Source organism: Sardina pilchardus, chromosome 19 (assembly GCF_963854185.1).
Source record: "Sardina pilchardus chromosome 19, fSarPil1.1, whole genome shotgun sequence".
NCBI lineage: Eukaryota > Metazoa > Chordata > Actinopteri > Clupeiformes > Clupeidae > Sardina > Sardina pilchardus.
In genome coordinates, this window is record NC_085012.1 from 28,077,785 (window position 1) to 28,100,740 (window position 22,956).

A 22,956-nucleotide genomic window follows, 5' to 3' on the forward strand; every position below is an offset into this window, starting at 1 on the left:
TATAAGGAGAGTAATAAATAGGAAACAATCTGAAATAGCATACAACAGCATGATCACTGCCTGCGGGATCTTTTAGACCATCGTAGGGCAGCAAATAAAGTTGAAATATATGTCAGTTGGAAGATGTTTTGGGCCCTCTTTTTCTTTTTGTCTTTTAAAAGTTACAACAAAGAAAACTTCATCTTCATTTAGCTTGACATCTGTTTTGAAATATATATGTTGGTTTAGGCCTAATTCATCTGAGCGCCTATTGGGTTTGGTTCTGTTAAGTTCCATTTAACTTTCTGCTCACTTTGTAAATCGCAACAGTCTGAATATGCAAATGTGGAATGAATGACGAATGGAAAGAGTGATACAGAGGAGCAGAGAGAGAGAGAGAGAAAGAAAGAAAGATTTTGTTGCCCTCATCTTAGTGATAGCGACTGCATATTGGTAGAGGTTCAGCAGTTAGAACAGAGAATGCTTGCTTAACACAACTGCACAACTCATGTAGGACCTACAGTATATCTCTCAACAGTACGCACATTCACACACATACCATTAGGCTACTCCTCATGCCATTGAATCTGTAAGTGTGATGGAGAGACTGTGTGATGGAATGTGTCAGTCAGACATGTGAGAGAGACAGGGATGTGATGGGGAGAGAGAGGACACTGTCAAACAGAGTGTCTGGCATATGTCTGGGCTAGAAGACTGCCCTCTGAAGGACATGCTCTCACCAACACATGTGTGCAACCCTGAAATATATACACACACACATGTGCACACACACAAACACACACACACACACACACACACACACACACACACACACACACACACACACACACACACACACACACACACACACACACACACACACACACACACACACCTTTAAATGGTAAGTTAGGTAGGAGTGATATTTTAAATCTGTATTTTTCCAGTATATTCTATACATACTCGACACAAGATTGTTTAAATTCTTTAAATTCAAAAAGGTTATAAAGAAGGTATTAATTGATGTTCTATAATGGCATACTCAATAAAACAAATACATGGCGCTAAACTGCACGTGTGGAGGGCCACGGTGTTATAGGCTATATTGTGATAATGTTCTTCACATAAATACCTTCAACTGAATTTATTTGAGCAAAAAGCACACTCTTAGCAAGTACGCCCATTCGTATACCCCCACTGCCAGCGCAAAGTCAGTATTAATGCGTAGTCAATCGCGGAAGCTTACGCTTAATTGTCAATTTATCTGATGTCATATTAGAATCGAGGGAGGAGGAGGCACATGCGCACGCTCCCAATGCTCCTGAATCGGTTAGGCGCGATGGCATAATATCTCCCAGTATGACTTGCGCTGCTAAAGTTTACTGAGAAACAGCCATCATCACGACCCCTTTTGTGCTCCAAGATTACCCTGGTTGCCATTATTTCCTTCAATTATACCCGGAACAACGGGACAACAACGTGGGACCGTTTTTCTAAGGTAAGTGATACAGGCTAAAGTTGAGGAATGACATTGTCATATGTGAATGAACTATGATTATTTCCCACAGACTCAGCGCTAGATTGTCTGTGGTTTTCTGACCAGCTCCTTTGTAAAGATCATTTCAGAGTTCAACATTCGATTATGTGTCCCCGCGCATTTTTTTTCTCCTCATGCCTCCTCTTTGCGTTTCTCTAATTCTTTCCTCTCCTGTACTTTAGGCTTCAGTTGTCTTCGCCTTCTCGTCTCTGTCCGTCCTTAAGTCTGATTTCGAAGAATGGAGAACAATTTGGTAGAAATCTTCAAGGAAGACAAATGCCTGTCGTCTTTAGTGGAAGAGTGTCTATCCAACTCTTCTCTACCCGACACGCGCAACTTGACGCATAACAACAGCGGCAGCTGGGCGCACGAGCCCATGTCCCCAATTATACCAGTAATCACGGCATTCTATTCCGTGGTTTTTGTCGTCGGACTGGTGGGCAACTGCCTCGTCATGTACGTCATTATCAGGTATAGTTCCTGTTTCTTTTAATACTGTTGTGTTTAAAACAGCATATGCCTATAAACATTTATGAAGCGATATGGGGTCATAGATTGGCTAATGTTATAGACATTTTTATTGCTTGTTAATGATACTTGACGTTAAAAGGCGACGTAGTTTATTTTGTGTAGAGCGTGTCCATTTGATTGCTTGTCTGACCCGGCTTCCACTCCAAGCCTGGCGCCAAATCATGTTATGCTTGTGTTCTTGTGTACTAAATCCTGTGGGTTAAGGATTTATTTGACCGTGATTGTCTGTGGAGTTGTATATACAACAAAAGATGTCGTGGTTGTATCATCTAGATTGCATCTGTGCATTTTTTCAATAATCCTATCCCTGCTGTATGTTGCTGCTGCTGATGCATGTGTGTGTGTGTGTGTGTGTGTGTGTGTGTGTGTGTGTGTGTGTGTGTGTGTGTGTGTGTGTGTGTGTGTCATGCATTCTTGGTTGTATTCAAGTTTGTTTTTTGGACATTATTATGTTTTCATGACTATATGTTTACATGACTATACATAACTATATGTTTTCATTTTTGTTTTAGAATTTGTATCAGTTTTTGAAGATGTCAGATTTCTTTGGTATTGTTGCATATCTTATACATGTGTGTGTGTGTGTGTGTGTGTGTGTGTGTGTGTGTGTGTGTGCGCGCGCGCGTATGTGTGTTTGTGACCTGTATGGCTAGACGTGTGTGTGTGTGTGTGTGTGTGTGTGTGTGTTTTAGGATGTGTGTGTCTGAGGGTGGGGGGGGGGGGGGTTGTTGTGTGTGATTAAATGTGATTTAATGGAGTGATTCCCTTCTCTGACATGAAGCGTGCTGATTCAGTTGTTTTTATGGCGGTTTTTCAGGCGCCTGTAGCAGGTGGCTCTGTATTTACGATGGGGGACACAAATAAATCTGAGCGCGTGCACGTGACCAGTTGATGTACAGCATATTTGTATCTGTGTGTGTGTGTGTGTGTGTGTGTGTGTGTGTGTGTGTGTGTGTGTGTGTGTGTGTGTGTGTGTGGTCGTGTGCATGTGTGTGTGTGAGGGAGAGAGAGTGTTTATGAGCACCTGAGAGCCCTGAAGTGTCATTTCACCGACAAATCGATAACACACCACATTCCTGAGTAACCCCGCTCTGTCACGTAAGAGGCTACGAGCTGCTGATAAACGGCTTCAATGCGACAAATTGGACTTGTTATGCACTGATTTATTAAGCCAGTTTAGTGAATCATTGATCTGATTGATTGATTATACTGAGAAATATATGATCTATAGGTCTTTAAAAAATTGAAGGAGCAAAAAAAAATGTTAACAATGTTAATTGTCCTTGCCATGCTCAAAACTTCAATCCAATTAAAGTAGCTCCAGAAAGACAGTTTACCTAATGCGTGATGCCCCAATGGCTCTAAAGGTCCCGGTTTGATCGCAACGATGGACACACACAAATACATATGCACACCATGTTTTATAGTCTTTGCTCTTCCTTTGAAACACACCATATCATTAATCCCGGCTGACCATCCTTAGGGAAAATAAATGCACAGTAAAATCACTCACTGGTCAAAAGACATCCCTGACAGGAATTGACATTATTGACATTAAGGGTCTTATTTTCAAATAGCTGCTTCATTCAGTGTTCCGGCGGTCTAACTTACAACTCAGCAACAAGATGTGGTTGTGGTATTGTGTGAGAAAAAAATCCTGTTGCGTAAGGATTTTTTTCTCACACAATCCCACAACCACATTTAGAAGTGTGTCTTCCACTCTTGAATAAACTGTTCTTCTAAATGAAGTATTCAACACAGCTTTGACTGGTAATGTGAGGCTGAGCAACCAAAATTGTCCTCTTGAATCTAATATTCCATTGGCACCTTCAGCTGCTATCTTTGCAGCAGAATGGAGCTCTGTGGTCCACTGTCTCTGTCTGCTCTCCCCTTCCCCACCTCACCCTCAGTCTGTGCTCTTTCCCCTGCCAAGGTACACCAAGATGAAGACGGCCACTAACATTTACATCTTCAACCTGGCCCTGGCCGATGCTTTGGTGACCACTACCATGCCCTTCCAGCATGCAGACTATCTGCTCCACTCGTGGCCCTTTGGGGAGGTGGTGTGCAAGGTCTTCATCTCCATTGACTACTACAACATGTTCACCAGCATCCTCACCCTCACCATGATGAGCGTGGATCGCTACGTGGCCGTGTGCCACCCGGTGAAGGCGCTGGACTTCCGCACCCCGCTCAAAGCCAAGGGCATCAACGTGGGCATTTGGGTGCTCTCTTCAGCCGCCGGGGTGCCCGCCATGGTGCTCGGAGGTACCCAAACCAGTAATGGTAAGACAGACGCCTGGCATTTGATCTTATGTTGCATGTGCCTCACCTTCTGACAGGAATGTTGTAGTGCGGAGGGCTAACCGCTGCAGAGCTGTTGGCTGCGGGGCTTTTGATTGGTGAGTTCATTAGAGTGCTCACCTGGTCTGTCTGATGGATTGCTGATCCCTTCATCAGAACTAAATGAGCCCCGAGAGGCCTGCTTAATCCTAAAGCATGTATCAGAAATCCAGCAGTAATTACCGCATTTATCATTGATTCATTTTAAATAAATGTGCCAGCTTGGGCCGTCCTCATTAACTCTTGCCTCCACTTCCCCCTCTTTCTCCTTTATGTCTCTATCCCTCCATCCATGCCACTGCTCAACGTTTGGCTCTGGCGCTCCCATCACGCCCTCCCCCCCCCCCCTCCCCCCTCCTCCCTCTGCAGGCACCACGGAGTGTGCGCTGCAGTTCCCCGAGCCGTACGAGTACTGGGACAGGGTGATGAAGCTGTGCGTGTTCGCGCTGGCCTTCGTGGCGCCCGTGCTCATCATCAGCGTCTGCTACTCGCTGATGATCCTGCGTCTGCGCAGCGTGCGCATGCTGTCGGGCTCGCGGGAGAAGGACCGCAACCTGCGGCGCATCACGCGCCTGGTCATGGTGGTGGTGCTGGTGTTCGTGGTGTGCTGGATGCCCATCCACATCTTCATCCTGGTCAAGACTCTGACGGCGGTGCCCGAGACCACGCCCGTCATGGCCGCCTACTTCTTCTGCGTGGCGCTGGGCTACACCAACAGCAGCCTCAACCCCGTGCTCTACGCCTTCCTGGACGAGAACTTCAAGCGCTGCTTCAAGGACTTCTGCTTCCCCGTGCGCGGGGGCCGGGGCAGGTCTGGGCGCCAGGCCAGGGGGAGCAGCAGGGCGGGGGAGCCCGGGGTGCGTCAGCTCGCCCGCCCCGCTGAGAGCCCACCGCGGACCGCCAAGCCGGCCTGACTAGCCGTGGAGCTGTCCTCCATCACGCAGGCGGGGAAGGAGGACTCGCACGACTTAGGATTGACTCAGGTCACGTCAGCCCTGTGACCACTTCAGACAAGCCTCCCCAGAACAACGCCTGCTGGACATCCAGAGTGAACCCTCTCACTTTGGTCTCAGATACAGCAAAAGGGACGACATCCTGTCATAATTGTCATAATTGGATGTTTTTCTTAACTGTGGTTTATTCATTCTTCAGAAAGGGGCCAATAAGAGTTTTCTGATTTAAAAATATACCATGGTTTGAACTGAAGACAGATTCATAATGATTTATTCACATTCATTGAGGTCATAGATACTATTAAAATATAAATGAATATTTTCTAAATATCTTTATTTGCATTATTCATGTATAAATGGCAGTGTGTGTGTGTGCATATGTGTGTGTGTACATTTTACCATTTATATATTTTATATACATTTTGTATCATGGTGTAGTGAATGCACAATCTAATTAAGCCTTTTTCAGCAAAGAAAATGTGCTTCATCAGTTTTGCTGACATCTTATCCAATGCTGCTTATGCACTGTTTTCTGAGTCACTGAGTCAGTGTTCCTCTATTCCATGCATTTCAACACAATTATGTTGCCAGTCAGCTCAAAGTAACTTTGCTATTTTTGGCCATTCAAATTGATTGTTTAAGTTTAACACTTAATTGGAAATGCAGGTTTAAATTCCTCTGTCTCTCTTCCAAAAGGAAATATGGTTAAACTGCCTATTCGGGTTCTATCCTCTTCATGTCAAGATAAGATTTCTGGGGTATCTTATCATGAAAACCATTCTTTACGTGACAGCTGAATAGCTCAGTATTCTCACCTGAAGAATGGAAAATAACCTATTACATCCGCGGAAATAACCCTTCCTATCGCCTGTGCTGATATGACTTTCATTACCGTTCCCGTGCTTTGGTCCATCTGATAAAGTTGCTAATACTGTATCTCCTGGCATCTCAGGCATGGCCATGCAGTAATGAGTGTATCCTCCCTGTCTGACACTGGAGGTGTCGCACTTCAACTGAATTATTCACAAAGACTTTGGTGTCACACCATCTCTCAGAGCCTTCACAATTCCTCATGAAAATGTATTCCTCGGTTGAAGATATGATTTCTGGACTGCTTTTGTCAGGGGCACTGAGGAGTTGGATGGAGAGACAAGCAAGGGCAGGGACAGATATCAGCTGTATAAATTGTTTTGTTGTTGTTGTTGTTTGTTATTATGTATTCTATCCCATGTAGGAGAGTATTGAATAGCTATGACATATATTTTTGCTAATTTATTAAAACAGTATAGCAGTGAGTGAACTGTTCATTGAATTATGGAATTAATTAAGGAGCCATGGGTCTCTTAGGGGAGACTGCTGCAGTGAGGCCTCTGGGAAGATTCTGAACTGTGAGTAGTGCATTCTCCAGGGACTGCTATGCTTTTTTAAAAACAGTCTGCCTTTCTGGTGAATGTAGGCTAGTACTACATACACATCAATAACACATGGCTTTGTTCATCAATGTATATAATTTACATTTAGTTGTTTCTACATTTTTCTGTGTCATTTTGTTAGTATGATTTTGTTACTTTTGACTATATCTGTTTTTCAAAAAAAAGAGAAAAAATAGAACAAATGGTTTCTGATCCAGATTTTAGCCAAAAGTGCACTTAATGGTCCAGGGTGTGAAGCATGCCATCCATACACACATAAACACACTCACACACTTGTACACACATCACACACACACACACACACACACACACACACACACACACACACACACACACACACACACACACACACACACACACACACACACACACACACACACACACACACACACACACACACAGACACACACAAACTCTGTACATAACAGTGGAACTGACAGCTTTGCTAGAGAAAATCCTGGACCTGAATGATCATAAATTTGACAGAGGGCTCAAACTCAATGTTGATTGCTGGAATTCCACCAAGCATGTTGAGATTTAAATCTTTTAAGGTGTTAGACCATGTGATTGAGGTGTGCTTGTGGTGTAGCATCAGCTCACCTGCAGTTGGGCCTGCTTTGTACATTTCAGAATTGTGTGAGTGTAGACCACAGAACCTGGGTGTTAAAACAATAACATGCCTTAGGCTGAACTAGTTAAAAGTGCTTCAGAGGTAAAGTGATGCGTCACAGAAAAGAGCTTGCAGGCGCATTCTACAGTAAGTTCTTATTTGTTACTGCGCTGAGAAATTGTATTATGCTCATCCAATATTTACACACATAGTTTTTATGGTTTTGAGGGTAAATGTGTTTGCATGTCAGTAAATGGACATGATACTGTATGTATATATGCTTTTTGATGGTTATTTTTTACAAATCATCAGCAATGCCAGTCAGCACTGGCTCAAAAGGTCAGTAAACGCTTCTGCAATGTTGTGCACATTTGTCAAATCCCACCAACTTTGTACAGGAATGTATATGTTAAAAAAACAAAGAGGACTCCTTATATATGTATGTGTTTACTGCTATTGGATCTTTACTGTATGGATGAAGGCTAAACGTGTATGCAGTCCTAGGATACTCTGCTTCTGTTGTATTTTAAATGTACTACATTGAATGGATGAAACACTCTGAACACCTGTCAAGCACTACAACAAGTAAACTTGAAACTGTGATATTTGCGACTAAAGACTTTTATCTCTGTTTATTAATCCCCCATGAAGACTTTATTTTCTAATGCACTATTTAACTGTTCTGATTATTTGGTATGTGAACTCCAATTACTTTTCAGCCCAGTAAAATGGTGGTTCGGTGCTCCTGGGTTTATGGCTCTTCTGTAAAAACAGTGCCTTGATGCAGAGCTCCCTTCCAGCACGGAGAGCCCCTTAAACTGCAGAAGCGACTATAATTGAATCTCTCTATATATAGCTATGTTCTGACCATATTATGAGCAATGTACCTGTACTGAAACAATGTAAACAGTTTAAGGCTGCTGTAGGCAGCATTCTGCCCTCCTTCCACCCTATTATAATTATTAACATTATTATTGCTGTTGTTGTTATTATTATTATCATCGTCCACAGTAGTGGTATGGTAGCAGCAATAATAATACAAAATACCAGATGTGGTACCTATATTCATTTTAGCTCTTATAGCTAAAATTATGTCTATATTGTCATATGACTATGAGCTGTAGTGTGTTTAGATTTCTGTAAAAAGCTAGAAATGTAGTGTGGGATTCATGATTCGCTTCTCTGCAGTGTCTGAAATGTTCTCTCTTTTGAGGGGTCGAGAATGCCCAGTGTATGTTTGCTTTAATTTTACTCGTGAAGTAAATATCTATCTTGGAAGAAAATATAATACAAGCTTAGATCATAAATCTGATTACACAAAAGCTGACCTTTCTGCCTGCATTGTATGATTCTTAACTCTCTTGAGAAGGGCAACCAGTTCTCAAGCCTCCCTTTCCTTTACTGCCAACCAATATAAAAGGAAGTAACAGCTAAACCTCAAAAATGGCAGTATTGAGAGAGAAATGATAAAACAGCCTTTGTCATCTGATGATGAGTGTAGCAATCCCAAGTGACAAATGAATGATGGATCATTCTACTGAAGACCCCCAACCCCTCCGCCCCTCCCCCACCCACAGCAGTGGCCTTAAGAGGGGATGGGCAGTTAAAACCAATCTAATTCAGTTTGGTTATAGATACAATATAATCAGGCACTGAATAGATGACAACCAACTGGCTTGTTCGGAAAAAATGTGGTCATGGGTTGTTGTTTTCTCACCTCTGTGGGTTTGTTCTTGTGGTTGCAGTTCAGTGCAATAGATTTGACGGCTTACCTCAGACGTAGAGAAACAAATCCAGTTTCGACAGATGTCTTCAGGCTCAGTCGCTCTGCCTCCCTGACCTCGGAAAGTTCCAATTCTACATTTGACTTTGGCAATCAAGGATCAAAAGGTTGTCATGGAAACACACACGGCCTAAGGGGGGGAAGGCACAGGATTTGACAAGTCTGGCTTGGAGTGTCACCAACCTCTGTCACAAACCCGGGGTCTTACTTTCTTTAGAGTGAACTCTCGTCCCCCCTGCAGCACTACTGTGTTTTTTCCTTATGCCAGTGCTTTAAAGCTAATATAGCCTTCATTGACATTTCAGTGCTTGGGCTAAATCCATTCTCAATGACACTTAAAAGCACATGAACAATAAATGGATTATAAAGACAACTATGAGTCCAGACAGATAAATAAGATGGAGTGTGTTATGTTTAGAGCATGTGTGGGCAAATGTTTTAGGCGCTCACTGAGAGACAATAGGTAAACAAAACGAATACTGACACTGATGCATTAGTGCCCTTTGCAGTGTCAAACCAGCTATACAAAAGCAAGGCAAATGGATGTATTCATCAGCAAAATAATGCATTTGTATTTCAGGGGTAATGGTAGAAAAGAGATTATGTTTTATATAATGCAGTCAGCATCTAGAATTATATTTAATATTAACATTTATTTATATACACAGGATAGCTCATAAATGATCATGAAGTAATTTATCATTTTTAAGTATGATTATACAAATATATTAATAAGCATTTTTGTGTACCCTAGGCCTATTACTGTAATGCAGCATTCATGACTGTACTTGAGCAAGACCTAGAGGCAGAGAGTGGGTATTACACATTGCTTTCCTCTCAGCACTCACAAGTTATACTGTAGGCTTACATCCAGGTGTGATGTGAACTTCGGTCCTACACATCAATTTACTTCCATACAAAATAGAAACACTTAGATCTGCATGTAAACATCCCAAGTAGGCTACAGTATATACCACACACAGACATAAAATAATTGCTTGTAGAATGATAGCCTATATGAACATATTAGGCTGTCTTAGGCCTACTCCTACATCGATCATGTCACTTAAAAAGATGTTTGAAGATAAGAAAGAGTAATAGAGGTCGAGTCAGAAAAACAAGGAAATGTATTGTATAGGCTTATATATATATATATATATATATATATATAGGCTATATATATATATATAACATATAGGCTTTGATTTTGAAGTAGCACACAATAAACAATGTTCCTTTCTCTGCTCTTAGTGTCTAGTTCAATTTGAATAGACCATCTTTGATAAGTATTATTATAGGGTGAATAACTGTTCTTGTGGTACTACCCCCTTACAAGCCCCATAATGAGCCATTTATCATAATTCATATGCAACAACTTATTTAATAACTATGAATAAGTGGTTACATAGGGGGGATTTTTAATTAAGGGTAAGGGTAGAATTTGGTCTTGCAGAATAAGGTATTAATTAGTGACTTATAATGACTAACAATTGGCTAGTATGGTACTAACAATATACATGTTAGTAGCAGCTAATTAATGGTGAATATGTGTGTCTTAATATAAAGTGTTACCGAATTCACTATAACCAACAAGAGTGAGACATGATGGAAGAGAACTAAGAGTGTGCTTAAGAATACACTAAGAAAGTATAAGTTAGAGGACTTCAGGAGAGAACTGGAAGCTGTGGGTATATATTCAGCTGAAGACAGGGACAAAAAGACCCAGAAGAAACTGAAAAGTGAAATGAGAAAAGTTCCTCTGAGGGAATCTGAAGGGAACGACAGCGGAACAGATGAGCCCAGCGAGTTCCTGATAACAAGGGAGAAGATGGAGCCATGGGACAGAGAGAACAGCCTGAGGAGGGACAGGAGCCAACTGATATGGAAGACACTGGAGAGCAGCAGGATGGAGACTTTACCGAAAGTGGACCAGTAAGGGAGGGAGAGAATGTAGAAAGTTGCCCTGCATATCCATATGGACTACGGTGACTGGCATATGCAATCTCTATTCTGAGCACTGATCTAAGGTTCTTTATACAGTAGATCAGTGACTCTGAGCCAGTAAGCACAGCAGACCTATTGTAATAAAGGCAAAACGGTGCCGTATTTAGTTCTGATGTTTCTAAACGTTCTGTGAATTTGCCATTAGAGCAGGAAAGAGAGAAGGGTGTCAGAATGACTTCATTAATGATTAAGTGACTTTTGGTTTGACGTTAACATATTAAAATAGTAATTACTGAATGATTAAATGGCCAGTACCTTATAACTTTGCTTACATACAGTAGGTTTGGATGTGAGCAGAGCTGATAGAAAAGAAGAAATAAAGGATCTCAACAATACTCACATCTATACTTGGTGACCAAAGACAATAATGTTCTTCAGTTACAAGACTTGAGCTGTTTTATGAGCAGGTGAAGAGATGCACGTAGAAAAACAGTGAGAGTAAGAACGAATATGGTTGGGAACCAACACAACTCCAGACTACAGGAACAGAGAGCCTTTGATGGAGGTAAGTACAGAGTGAAGGGCTGATACCGCTGCAATCAGTTTATAACCTTAGGAGAAATGGAGGGGAAGGGTAAATGTCACTAAGTCTGTTCATTTTCTGATAGGTCTGCCTTTGGCTCAAGCTTGCAGTGATGTGAAAATGTTGCGATGAAAGAGGAAATGGAGGGCACAAAGGGAAAAAGAAGGGTCTAGACCTCATTTCTTAATTCAATGAACCTCAAAAAACACAATTCCCATTCAACACAAAATTCCTTTGCAATTTACAGATGAGAGGAGATTCATCAGTCTTCTACTGTACAAACACAAGACCATGGGATTGGAGGAATGAGGGATATAGGGTTGTTAGAAAAATAGGATTTTTCTTGTTGATGCAGACTGCAGTAATATAATCTAATGAAATATAAAGTCTAGGCAGTTTTCATAGTTGGTTTATATTAGACCTGAAAGTAGAATGAAACAACATGCCAACATACTCAGGAAGTGTATTGCACCAATGATGCACATGTTTTACATGTGATGTATTTATGTGTGTTTATATGCCTCCCATTCAGCAATCCTGTCATGAAAGTCATTTCCTGACCAAAGCATAGCACAGTTTAGTGTTTTCACCAGGTGATCAAAAATATATGGACAATCACTGTCAATAGAACACTTTTATTGAAAATGTAATGATGAACATTCAGGAACCTTAAATCTGGTCATTCCTGAAGCAATTATTTCCATCACTCTTTCATCGCCCTCTAGGGGTCAGAAACATGAACATGTTTTCACCTAGTGAACTGTGTGAATAAATCCTTGCTAGTTTGACCTGAGAGTGGGAAACTCCAATACACTGTAAAAGTAGGACTGGAGAGATGAAAAAATGGCGCAAAAGAGAATTTCATGGTGTATAACCTGGTGAGATTTCTTATTAACAATATTGTGTTTTTGCATGAACCATATGTAGCCATAATACTGTAATGCATTTTTAGTGATTGTTCTTTGATCAGGTTCCTCTCCCTCCTGTCATCCTCAATGTATATTATAATTATCTATGATGCAATGTTAGCTTCCCCAGTGAGTGGTAGAAGTGTGTGATCAAATTCTCTAATAGCCTAATAATCTTATAATATTTTTTACTGTCCTCACTCACGCATGAATAAAATGGACTTATTTGTATCCATGACTTGTTTTTAATCTTCTCATACAACCTCATAAAACCAAGGGGCGGGGAGGGAAAAAAGATGCTATGTTGGTTATTGTTATCGTAATTTTCTTAAAGCATACTTCAGTTCAACTGTCAAATTGAAATGTGTGGGTCAAGTGATATAGATATTCAAGGGAATAAGAGAGCCAACAAGTAACATCCGTTAATGTGGCCTCCTCCTCATGTCAGATGGACAAATAAAGGCTAGAATGACACTGCATTGAAAGAGCTCCTGTGCAGTTTCACTGTAGCTTTCTTTAGTTGCAAGATATGGCATCTGGTGTTGCTGGAGCTATTCTTTTCCTAAAGGAGGCCACATGTGTAGCTGATGGTCCATTTGTTTTGGTCCATGCTGGATGTATTTATGTGAATGCATTTTACGACATTGGCTATATGCATACTTTGCAAGTAATGCCTCCAAATTATTCCTCATGTTTGCTATTTTAAAGTGTCTGAACTTTCAGTTGGCTTTATTTAACATTGATGAGAGTGAGAATTTGAAAAGAGTAGGCCCTACTGTAACTGTCGTTCTTTGGCCAAGTTAGGAGGCTACTTACCAAGACACCTGACCAACTCTCCACCAGCTCTCCACTGGTTCTCTTCGCACCTGATATTCACATTCCTTATATTAATATTTGTGTTTGGCCCCTCATCCCTCTCATGTCTGGGAGGCTCAAAATCGTACCTGTTCTCCATATTTGTATATACTTAAATAGAACTTGCTTCTCTTTCATCTCTTCTGACGTCATAGCTCAGCTGTGTTTTAAAAATGTGATTTTGACAGAAATGGCTATAAATGTTACTGTAGGCCTACTGAAATTTAATGGTATTTATATACAGTATGTGTTGGAATCCAGCAGTCCGAGTGGCTGTTGGAATCCTGCAATCCGATTTTCTCCCAGAATCCTGCAATTTAATTGGCTGTTGGAATCCAGCAATCTGATTGACTGTTGGAATCCTGTGATTTGATTGGCTGTTGGAATCCTGCAATCTGATTGGCTCCCAGAATCCTGCAATCTGATTTGCTGTTGGAATCCTGCAATCTGATTGGCTCCCAGAATCCTGCAATTTGATTGGCAATTTGATCCTGCAATTTGATTGCAGGATTCCAATATGACAATCTGACAGTTTAAGAATGTTGAAGTTATCTGTTTTGGGCTGTTAAAAGTGGTAAAAACACGTCACCGTTTTTTCATATTAAACTACGCTATTCCCTTGACTAAGACGAGTTGATACATACCTCTCACGTTTCAATGCGTGCACTCACTGGCTCTGGCGCGCGCAACTTTGATAGCACTTAGCTAGCCCAATGCATTCATTAGGATCCAAACAGAGATGAAGTTAGAAGTGACTATTTCTCCATATTTTCCCTATTAAAATACAGTTACACAAGTAGTCACGACCAAGTATGGTGAGACAAATTTAAAACGTGGCGCATTTGTAAGCAGGTAAGAGGGATAACTATATTGTGTGTGGCACAGTAATATCCTCACTCTTGCACTTTCAGTTTCACTTTGGGGTGAGGATATTACTGCGCAGAGTCTAAGTGCTCCCAATGTTATTCCGCCACACAATATAGTATTCTAGTATTGAAGTAGTGAGTGCTGGCACAGTATGGGCAGGATAAGACCACTTTACTTGGTGAACTGGCAGTGGTGGATGGAGATTCTGTGCTGGGTCTCTTGAGGGCTGTTCAGAACCATGGAGAACAGTGGTTGGCCTAGCAAACATTGACACCTTCCGTCTCTCCCTCTTTTTGTCCTCTCTGTGCAGGGACCCATAACCAAACCCTTGGATCTTGTGGGGCTACATGTCCACCAAGTTTCATGCACACTGGACTTTCAGTGTCCCGGGAATCCTTGGCACACATAGCATTTATGGATCACCAGGCATCTAACATCATGAAACTCTTAACATATAAATATAGGCTGAAAACTAAAAAATATACAGTACATCATAGAAATGTACCTTATGATTTTATGAATGCACACAAAGTATGATACAGGATGGATGGCAACTTAATGAATATACAGAACGGATGCAGTTAGCATCCCTACTCTACCGTCAGATCCAGCAATAATGGCTCCTATCACATCATTGGTCACTAACATTACTAACACTGGGTGGGATTAGTGCATTTAGAAAGTGCAGTTCGTTATGACATTGGTGTTTCATTACGCTGGTGGAAAGCTGTTATGTGGGTGGGTTTTACAGGCGTGCCCTGCCGCTTGGGCTCCAGCTCACTGATGTCTAGCCAGCCACAACAAGGTGAGAGGGAACAGCCATGGGCGGCACCACTGTGAAGTATGGTGGAGGGCGAGGGTGAGAAGAGGGCGAGAAGAGGGTGAGAAGACATATAGCCCTTCAACCCCAGCATGTGAATGTAGTAGAAATATTTGCTTTAGTCATGACCCCAGCTTTTCATCACGCCAAACCTTATCAGCCAACTGCCCTTGTGACCTTTGACATGAGGACAATTACTCATTTGATCATGAGTCCTTTCCTCTTCTCACAATCAAGAGAGGGCAACGGGCGACGGCTTAAATGCAGAGGGAAGACGCAGCACTGGAGCTTCAGTTGGCCATGGCCTTAAAGGAATACGCCACCCAAAAATGAAATTAAGCTAGTCTCGGTCACCCCCAGAGTTAGAACAGTGAAAAAAACCCGGTTAAAATCCGTCCGGGCATTCTCCTGCTTTGGGAGCAGCGATGTTAGCTTTAGCTTAGAACAGTTGCTGTAGATGAAGGGTGTCAGTGAGCACGTCCTCCAAAAAAGTGACCGAGACGTCTACATTTTTTTCTAAATATATTTTGGGAGCCGTGTGTTCAAAACGAGTACAAATCATAATGCAAAATCGAACGAGACTATTACCTGGGCAGATCTTTACTTGGAACTATTTTCAGCCTCATCGCCGACGAAGCACCGCTAGCTAGGCGCAAAGTTCTCACGTAGCAGTCTTGTAAACTCCCAACTAGCTTCGACTGGAACTTCACAAGTGGTGCTACGTGAGAACTTTGCGCCTAGCTAGCGGTGCTTCGTCGGCGATGAGGCTGAAAATAGTTCCAAGTAAAGATCTGCCCAGGTAATAGTCTCGTTCGATTTTGCATTATGATTTGTACTCGTTTTGAACACACGGCTCCCAAGATATATTTAGAAAAAAATGTAGACGTCTCGGTCACTTTTTGGAGGACGTGCTCACTGACACCCTTCAACTACAGCAACTGTTCTAAGCTAAAGCTAACATCGCTGCTCCCAAAGCAGGAGAATGCCCGGACGGATTTTAACCGGGTTTTTTTCACTGTTCTAACTCTGGGGGTGACCGAGACTAGCTTAATTTCATTTTTGGGTGGCGTATTCCTTTAAGCTGTGAGCTTCAACACACACTACTCATGTAGAGTCCATGCATGTACGCCAAGTGCTCATGTCAGCAGCGGTGCACTGGGGGAGATGATATGTATGTCAAAGCACCCTGAATGACTAGCAGAGTTAAAGCAGTGGATGACCCACAGGGGCCTCATGTGGGTTCAAAGGGGCCAACTCAACTCATGAACTGAATGGAGGCTAATTCTAAAATAGTGAAAGATGCACAGCCATGGTAATTAGATTGCCTGACAATGTCACCCCAGACTTGAAGTCGTCCTTTTTCACTATTACTGTAAGTGGCAGTGATGTAACCCAGCTGAGACAAGTGAGGAAGTGGATGCTCTTCTTGCACATTGATACTACATAACAAATTGATAACAGCCTGGTACTGTAGATTAGCCAAGGCAGCACAATATGGTACCCAACAGTCAGATAGAAGCTCTGGGCTGCCTCAGACACACTTATATTAGAGGAATTTAAGTTATGAAAACAAAGTGATATCATGATTAGATTAGCACATTCATGAAAACAAGACTACAAAAAGAGGATATGGATAGGCCTAATGCCAGACTGAAAGGAGAAGTAGAAAGCAGCACAATGCTGGTTAAGACTTTCATGTGGAACATAGTCATAGTACACTCAGACTTTCACCAACGACATGCACTTCATTATCCTCATCCTTCTCACAAGCTTTCAAGGTAAGGGATGAGGTTGTTAAGAGATATGTGTGTGTGTCTGTGCATTTGTGTTTGTGTGCGTGTGCGTGTGTGTGTGTGTGTGTGTGTGCGGGTGTGTGTGTATGCATGCACATGTGCATAATATCGATATCATGATTTTCTTTCAGGCATCAGCAGCATCTCCTCAGTAGACTGGATAACTGTGAAAAAAGGACAGACCCTCATCATCCCATGTCACTACAGTCCAGCATATAGATATGATATGAAGATCTTTTATGATGTTTGGGATGATTGGCGTGTTATTGTGAACAGTCGACACTGGCCTCAGTTACAGAAAGTTACAATGTCAGACTACCCAGACCAAACCATCTTTACTGTCACAATGAGGAATGTAACAGAGAGGGATGAGGGCTCGTACCAATTTAATATTGAAGGAAGCTGGTGGTATGAAAACAAATATGTCTACATATCAGTCCAAGGTAACAGCACTTACACATGTACTGTACACACTCCCTCTGTGGCATTGAGCAATGAAAAAAACGCCACATATTACGATGATAATATTGCCACAATCATATGTCATCATGATATTGAACCTAAATGTAATGTTTGTTCCAAATACCTTGCCAATAATTATACAAATACATGACATTTTGTTCAGATTCTCCAACACTCTATGTTCATAATCAAGTTGAGACCGGATATGTGGGGGGGAGCGTCACAATAAATTGCTACTACAAGATCGATGGATGGAAGAAATGGTGTCGGATTGGTGGCCGCTGTGCCTATTGGAGTTATGGATATATAGATGGAATGGGTGTATCCATGAGTGCTGATGTGGATAACGGAGTGTTTAAGGTGATTATGAGAGGTCTACAACTGAAGCACACTGGCTGGTACTACTGCTCTGTGGGAGACCTACAGATGCCTGTGCGCATCACTGTCAAACAGAAACAGAAGACAACTACTCAAAGGACAATAACACAACAGCCTGCAATCAACACAACCACCATCAGGACAACCAGCACAGGTAGAAGTTTAATCTCACTAAAGGTGGAATAGAACCATTTTTGTTCACAATGATATACTTCAATAGAATAACCCATAATAAATTGCAGTTGATTTATTTCCTTAATTTTATTTTTATTATCTCGTCTTCTAACCTTCAGTTGTTGATTTATCTTCCATATCAACCTCAAACAAGACCCATACTCAAAAGTAAGATTGTATGTAATCCCTCACATTTATAATTGTATAACTTTTTACTTCATCTGACCTCGTCTCAACCTGTTCAAAGAGAAACATTGTCCAGAAAATGTCCCATATAAAAACATGAAATCATATTTTGGTTGATTGTGTTTATAGCAACTTCTTTATGAACAATTTTCAGACTTTAAAGTTACAAAATGAGTGCATGATACCACCTGCAATTAATCAAGGAACTGAAAGTGTAAAAGTTCCTGGTTTCAGAGTAATTTTTAATCACCATCTAGAATGTCCTGGAAGGATTTCTGCCCTTTATTTTAGTATTGATTATGTTGGTATTCTCCTACTGTGCCTCACAGTGGGCTCAGCCTGACTCTGCTGCTGGGGCTGCTGGGGCTGCTGCTGCTGGTGGTCATCTGTGGAGGACTGACTCTCATCAGGCTGAAAAAACGGAGTAGGTTTATGAATAGAGTATCATTTCAACTCAAGCTCATTTTGTAATAAGTGGTGGGGTTTTAGGGAGAAACGTAAGTGTAAATTTATGTGGAATTAAATGAATGACACGCCATTTATACACAGGACGTGCTACAGGCCCTGATGAAGCTGTTTTTGAGAGAAAGGGTTCAGCAGCTTTGGTGAGTGACAATGAGGAAACGTTTTGATGTAATTAGAAGATCCACCAAGGAGGAACTGAAAGGGCAAATGTTCATTTTGACATACCGCTTAAGCTGAAGTTACAGGGGGTCATGCGGACTATCATTTAAGGCGAGATAACAAGCAGAGAGTCGGGGTGTCGAGTCAACAAAAGGTCAAGGACGTGTTTAGAAAATGTAAGAAGACTGAACCAGAATGTCAATGTGAATAAATATGCAAATTCATTATTTACACATGCATATGCACACATGCATATGTGTCTGCATACTATAAATGGGTAAATAAACTGGAGAGAGCGAAGAGTCCTGTTTACGGTCCATGTCTGACCTCTGCTGCTCTTTTGTATGATAACAGCAATAGTTCCACCACCTCTCCATTCCTCCCTTTGTTTTATTTACCCGTCTCTTTAATCTACATTCAAGGTTTAACAATACATTCCCCCCCCCCTTTTTTTTGGACACCATATCCTTCATTCATCCAATGTGAAGTTAAATGATGGATATATGACTGAGCACTAACCAGCATTGTCTTTTGTTCTTATTTTGTTACAGCAAAATTCCCAGGAGGACCCTGAAGTCACTTATAGCAGTGGTCGGCAATAGGCGGCCCGCGGGCCACATGCGGCCCGCAAGCAAAAAACATCTGGCCCGTGAGATCTTTTGAACCAGAGAATGAAAAAAAAAAAAAAAAAAAAAAAAATCGGACTGCCATTCTCAAACATGCTCTTTATTTTGAAACGTAACTTTCCAGAACAGAAGAATTTCAATCAATCTAAATGCTTAGATATTTGTTTCATCTGAATACGAGTGAAGCACGCAGCGAGGTGCAGCGTGAACGCACAACATGCAAAATCAAATGAAGTCAGTGGACAGCGCTGGTTCTCAAATTCCAAGCTAGTCCCTAAAACACATGTTGTCATTCAAAGAACGGACATAGGCTTATGGTGATAATTAAAACAGGCCTGACATCAAACAGGCAATTTACGCACATAGAACTGTGAAAAGTAAAACACGAATTTCAAACAATAGCGTGCGTGTTATTTAGGAACGCAACCTTTAAATTAGCATGCTTACTTTCGTGGTGCCGTCTTGTACTCTTTGCATGCAGAGAAACCCTCGTTAGTAGTTACAGAGCAGTTATGTGGGCTTTGCATTAATACAATTAGGGAGGATGAAGGCATAGTTCTCTGTCCATTCATCATTAAAGATCCTGTTTTCGCTGTTAACTTTTCTCTTCAAATTTTTTCATAGTGCCATTTTTTGACAGCTAACAGCAACGCGTGGAAATATTTTTCTGGTGTTTTTTTATTATTATTTTTTAAAGACACAGGCATATAATAGCGCCCCCAATGACCAGTCGACAAATGTAACCTACAGTGTACATCAGCCTGCTTGAATGTCTCTGCTCTGTCATTTCAAGAGCGCCTATCATGTTTACCTCCTCCGATATTAATTAATTAAATTAGCCATTGTTTTGGTTGTGAACTTGTGGCCCGCTATGTAATGGCTCGGAAAATATCTGGCCCGAGGCCAAACTTAATTGCCGACCCCTGACTTATAGCATGATAGCTATGACTAATTCAAAGAATGCAGTATGTCTCCATCTTTCTCTCTCTCTCTCCCTGTCTCTCTCTCTCCCTGTCTCTCTCTCACCTCTCACCCACCCACCCACAACCCACCCACACACACACACACACACACACACACACACACACACCCACAAGCAAACACATACTTGCACGCACGCTCGCACACATGCTCGCGCGCACACACACACACACACACACACACACACACACACACACACACACACACACACACACACTTGTATCTCTGGTATACCCTCACACAAATGCCTCCACATTTGCCACTAACTAATTTTTAAGGTTTCTTGAGCTCTAAGTATTGATGTCTATTGATGTTTCTTGATCTCTAAGGGTTGATGTCTATTCTCTCAACAGGCTGATGACAGCCATGGTGATGTCACCTACAGCACCGTGGTCACACACAATAGAGGCCTGAGAAAAGTATTTTTTGATGTATTTCTATTGTAAATTATCTGATGTGTGATTTGTTGTGGTGCAACCAACAGGAGTTTATACCCCTCTGTGTCTGCAAATGTGTATCTGTTTCTAGTCCCTTAGATACCAAGTTGCAGATGTCATCTACAGTGAAGTGGCAACAAAGTGAAGCCAGGTAATTTTACAAATTCAATAAACCTTGAAGCAAAGTGTAAAGTGAAATACTGTATGTGGGGCCCTAATTCAAATGATGGGCAAACTCTTTGTTTTAACTAAAGCTTGTACACAAAATATGTTTGCTGGTTGAACATAATGGGCAAGACAATGAAATATTGATGGAATTTACACGTTGCCTGCGAAAGAAATTAAGGCCCCTTTAACTGACAGATTGTGACTTGAGCTTGTCATGTCTCTCCTGTAGATGGAAGCATATTGATTCTTTAGGACTCACAAGGATTACAGTTTTTTTCTGAAGCACATTTTTTGTAACTATTGCCTATTTTTGCAACTAACATTGTAGTTCTCTTGCAAAAGAGAACACACCTGGCTTAACTCACACCTTCGTAATATCACGGAGACCAAAAAAATGGTCTCAGTGATGCCTGGTCAATATCCCCACTCCATTGCCTGTAAAAGGGCTATGCATTGATGGGGATGACGGTCATAGACCTTCCAGTGCCAGGCAGAGAAGAACTCTTCAATTGGATTCAAGAATGGAGAGTATGAGGGGAGGTTGAGTACAATGAAGAGTGGGTGATCTGTATATATGTTTTTTTCCCATTAGGCCATTGATTGAATTGACATTATTATTTTTTGCCATTCTCCTTAATTTAGCCTTACCATGCCATAGTTATTGTTATTTGTTATTCCCCTTTATAGTCATTGTTTATTTTCATTAGGTTATTGCTTGAATTGATATTGATTATTGTTTATATTGCTATTCTCCCTACTGTAGTCTGACCAAGTTTTTTTTTTTTTTTTTAATTGTTCACTGTTAATTCAATCATTGCATTTGTTTTATTTGTATGTTGCTTTGGACAAAGGGTCTACCAAATAACTATAACCCATATAATGACTGTAGCATAATGATTTATTATGCCCCATGAGTTCAGTTCCCTATCACATGCTTGTGTGTGTTCTGACACAAGGTGGCAGTATAGACCATTATTAGTACATCCACAAGTTGTTTTTTGAGCTGTCATTGAAATCATATGACTTAAAGAAGTCACAAGTGAGGCCAATTTTGATATTTGACTAATTAATATCACTATATTAATTGTACATATATGTATGAATATAGTGCAGGACTACGTCACATTTCAATGGCATGTCCCATATAAATAATCATTGTGAGAATTACACAACCTTACTTGGCACCTGAACTCCAACAATAGTGCCCCAAATGATCAAGAAAATGAATTATTAGTGTGAGCAAGTAAACAAGAAACCAACCAATCAAACCCCCTGTGGTTACTTACATCAACCACTTCAACTATCCGTTCTGATGAGTGATTTATTTATTTTAGTGTTATTAGCTAAAATAAATGAACTGAAAAAAGTAGACAATTGTATGCTCCCTCAAATGTTATGTAGCCTATATTCGTGGCTGTAACCCACTATAACACACTTAAACATCAGTCTGGCAGACCAGTGAGCATATTGTATAGTCTGGTGTTGAATGTCATATTAACAGAACTGAGTCTAGCTTACTGCAACATGTGCCAGATATTAGTGACCCTACTGTTGTCTGTTTGTCTATCTGATTAGCTGTAGTGCAAGAATTTCCGAAACGATCGATGAATGTCTATCTACCTATCTATCTATCTATCTATTAATTTGTGCATACGTCTGATTGATCATCTGAAATCAATATATCTTAGTAATCAGTTGTTTTTTGTGTGCTTAACTTTTTATTGAAAGTTTCACGATATAAACAAAAGTATACACAAACGCTGACAGTCACCACAGTAACGGCAAAAGTCAAAACCATGGAAAACAGTACACCATGTAAAAAGAGAAGATGGGCCAATAAAACTAAATGAAAACAAATAAACAACATTTTACAGACATGTGTCATTGGTCTCTAAGGAGCTCATTCAATTCTACCACTATATCTACAAGGCAACACAGTTGGGGGCTTCGACGGGTTAAATCTGGCGAGTATTCCACATTA

At 41.1% G+C, this 22,956-nt stretch overlaps 2 protein-coding genes across 2 annotated transcripts; both read left to right on the forward strand.

The window, feature by feature from the left end:
- Positions 1-1,754: 1,754 nt before the first annotated feature.
- Positions 1,755-5,304, forward strand: LOC134065988 (delta-type opioid receptor-like). Its single transcript, XM_062521138.1, has 3 exons — positions 1,755-1,987; positions 3,981-4,333; positions 4,760-5,304. The coding sequence occupies exons 1-3, from the start codon at positions 1,755-1,757 to the stop codon at positions 5,302-5,304; spliced, it is 1,131 nt and encodes a 376-aa protein (XP_062377122.1).
- Positions 5,305-17,078: 11,774 nt separating this feature from the next.
- LOC134066329 (uncharacterized) lies at positions 17,079-21,393 on the forward strand. The gene is made up of 10 exons (XM_062521634.1): positions 17,079-17,382; positions 17,565-17,933; positions 18,073-18,121; positions 18,469-18,563; positions 18,689-18,744; positions 19,315-19,341; positions 20,316-20,354; positions 20,724-20,789; positions 20,899-20,958; positions 21,205-21,393. The coding sequence occupies exons 1-9, from the start codon at positions 17,166-17,168 to the stop codon at positions 20,950-20,952; spliced, it is 972 nt and encodes a 323-aa protein (XP_062377618.1). The 5' UTR covers positions 17,079-17,165; the 3' UTR covers positions 20,953-20,958; positions 21,205-21,393.
- Positions 21,394-22,956: the final 1,563 nt, after the last annotated feature.

Coding starts and splice junctions, on each gene's coding strand:
- LOC134065988 (XM_062521138.1), top strand. CDS start 1,755: ATGGAGAACAATTTGGTAGAAATCTTCAAGGAAGACAAATGCCTGTCG. Junction 1,988..3,980: donor GTCATGTACGTCATTATCAG/GTATAGTTCCTG, acceptor TCCCCTGCCAAG/GTACACCAAGATGAAGACGG. Junction 4,334..4,759: donor AGGTACCCAAACCAGTAATG/GTAAGACAGACG, acceptor CTCCCTCTGCAG/GCACCACGGAGTGTGCGCTG.
- LOC134066329 (XM_062521634.1), top strand. CDS start 17,166: ATGAAGATCTTTTATGATGTTTGGGATGATTGGCGTGTTATTGTGAAC. Junction 20,355..20,723: donor TGACTAATTCAAAGAATGCA/GTATGTCTCCAT, acceptor TTCTCTCAACAG/GCTGATGACAGCCATGGTGA. Junction 20,790..20,898: donor ACAATAGAGGCCTGAGAAAA/GTATTTTTTGAT, acceptor ATCTGTTTCTAG/TCCCTTAGATACCAAGTTGC.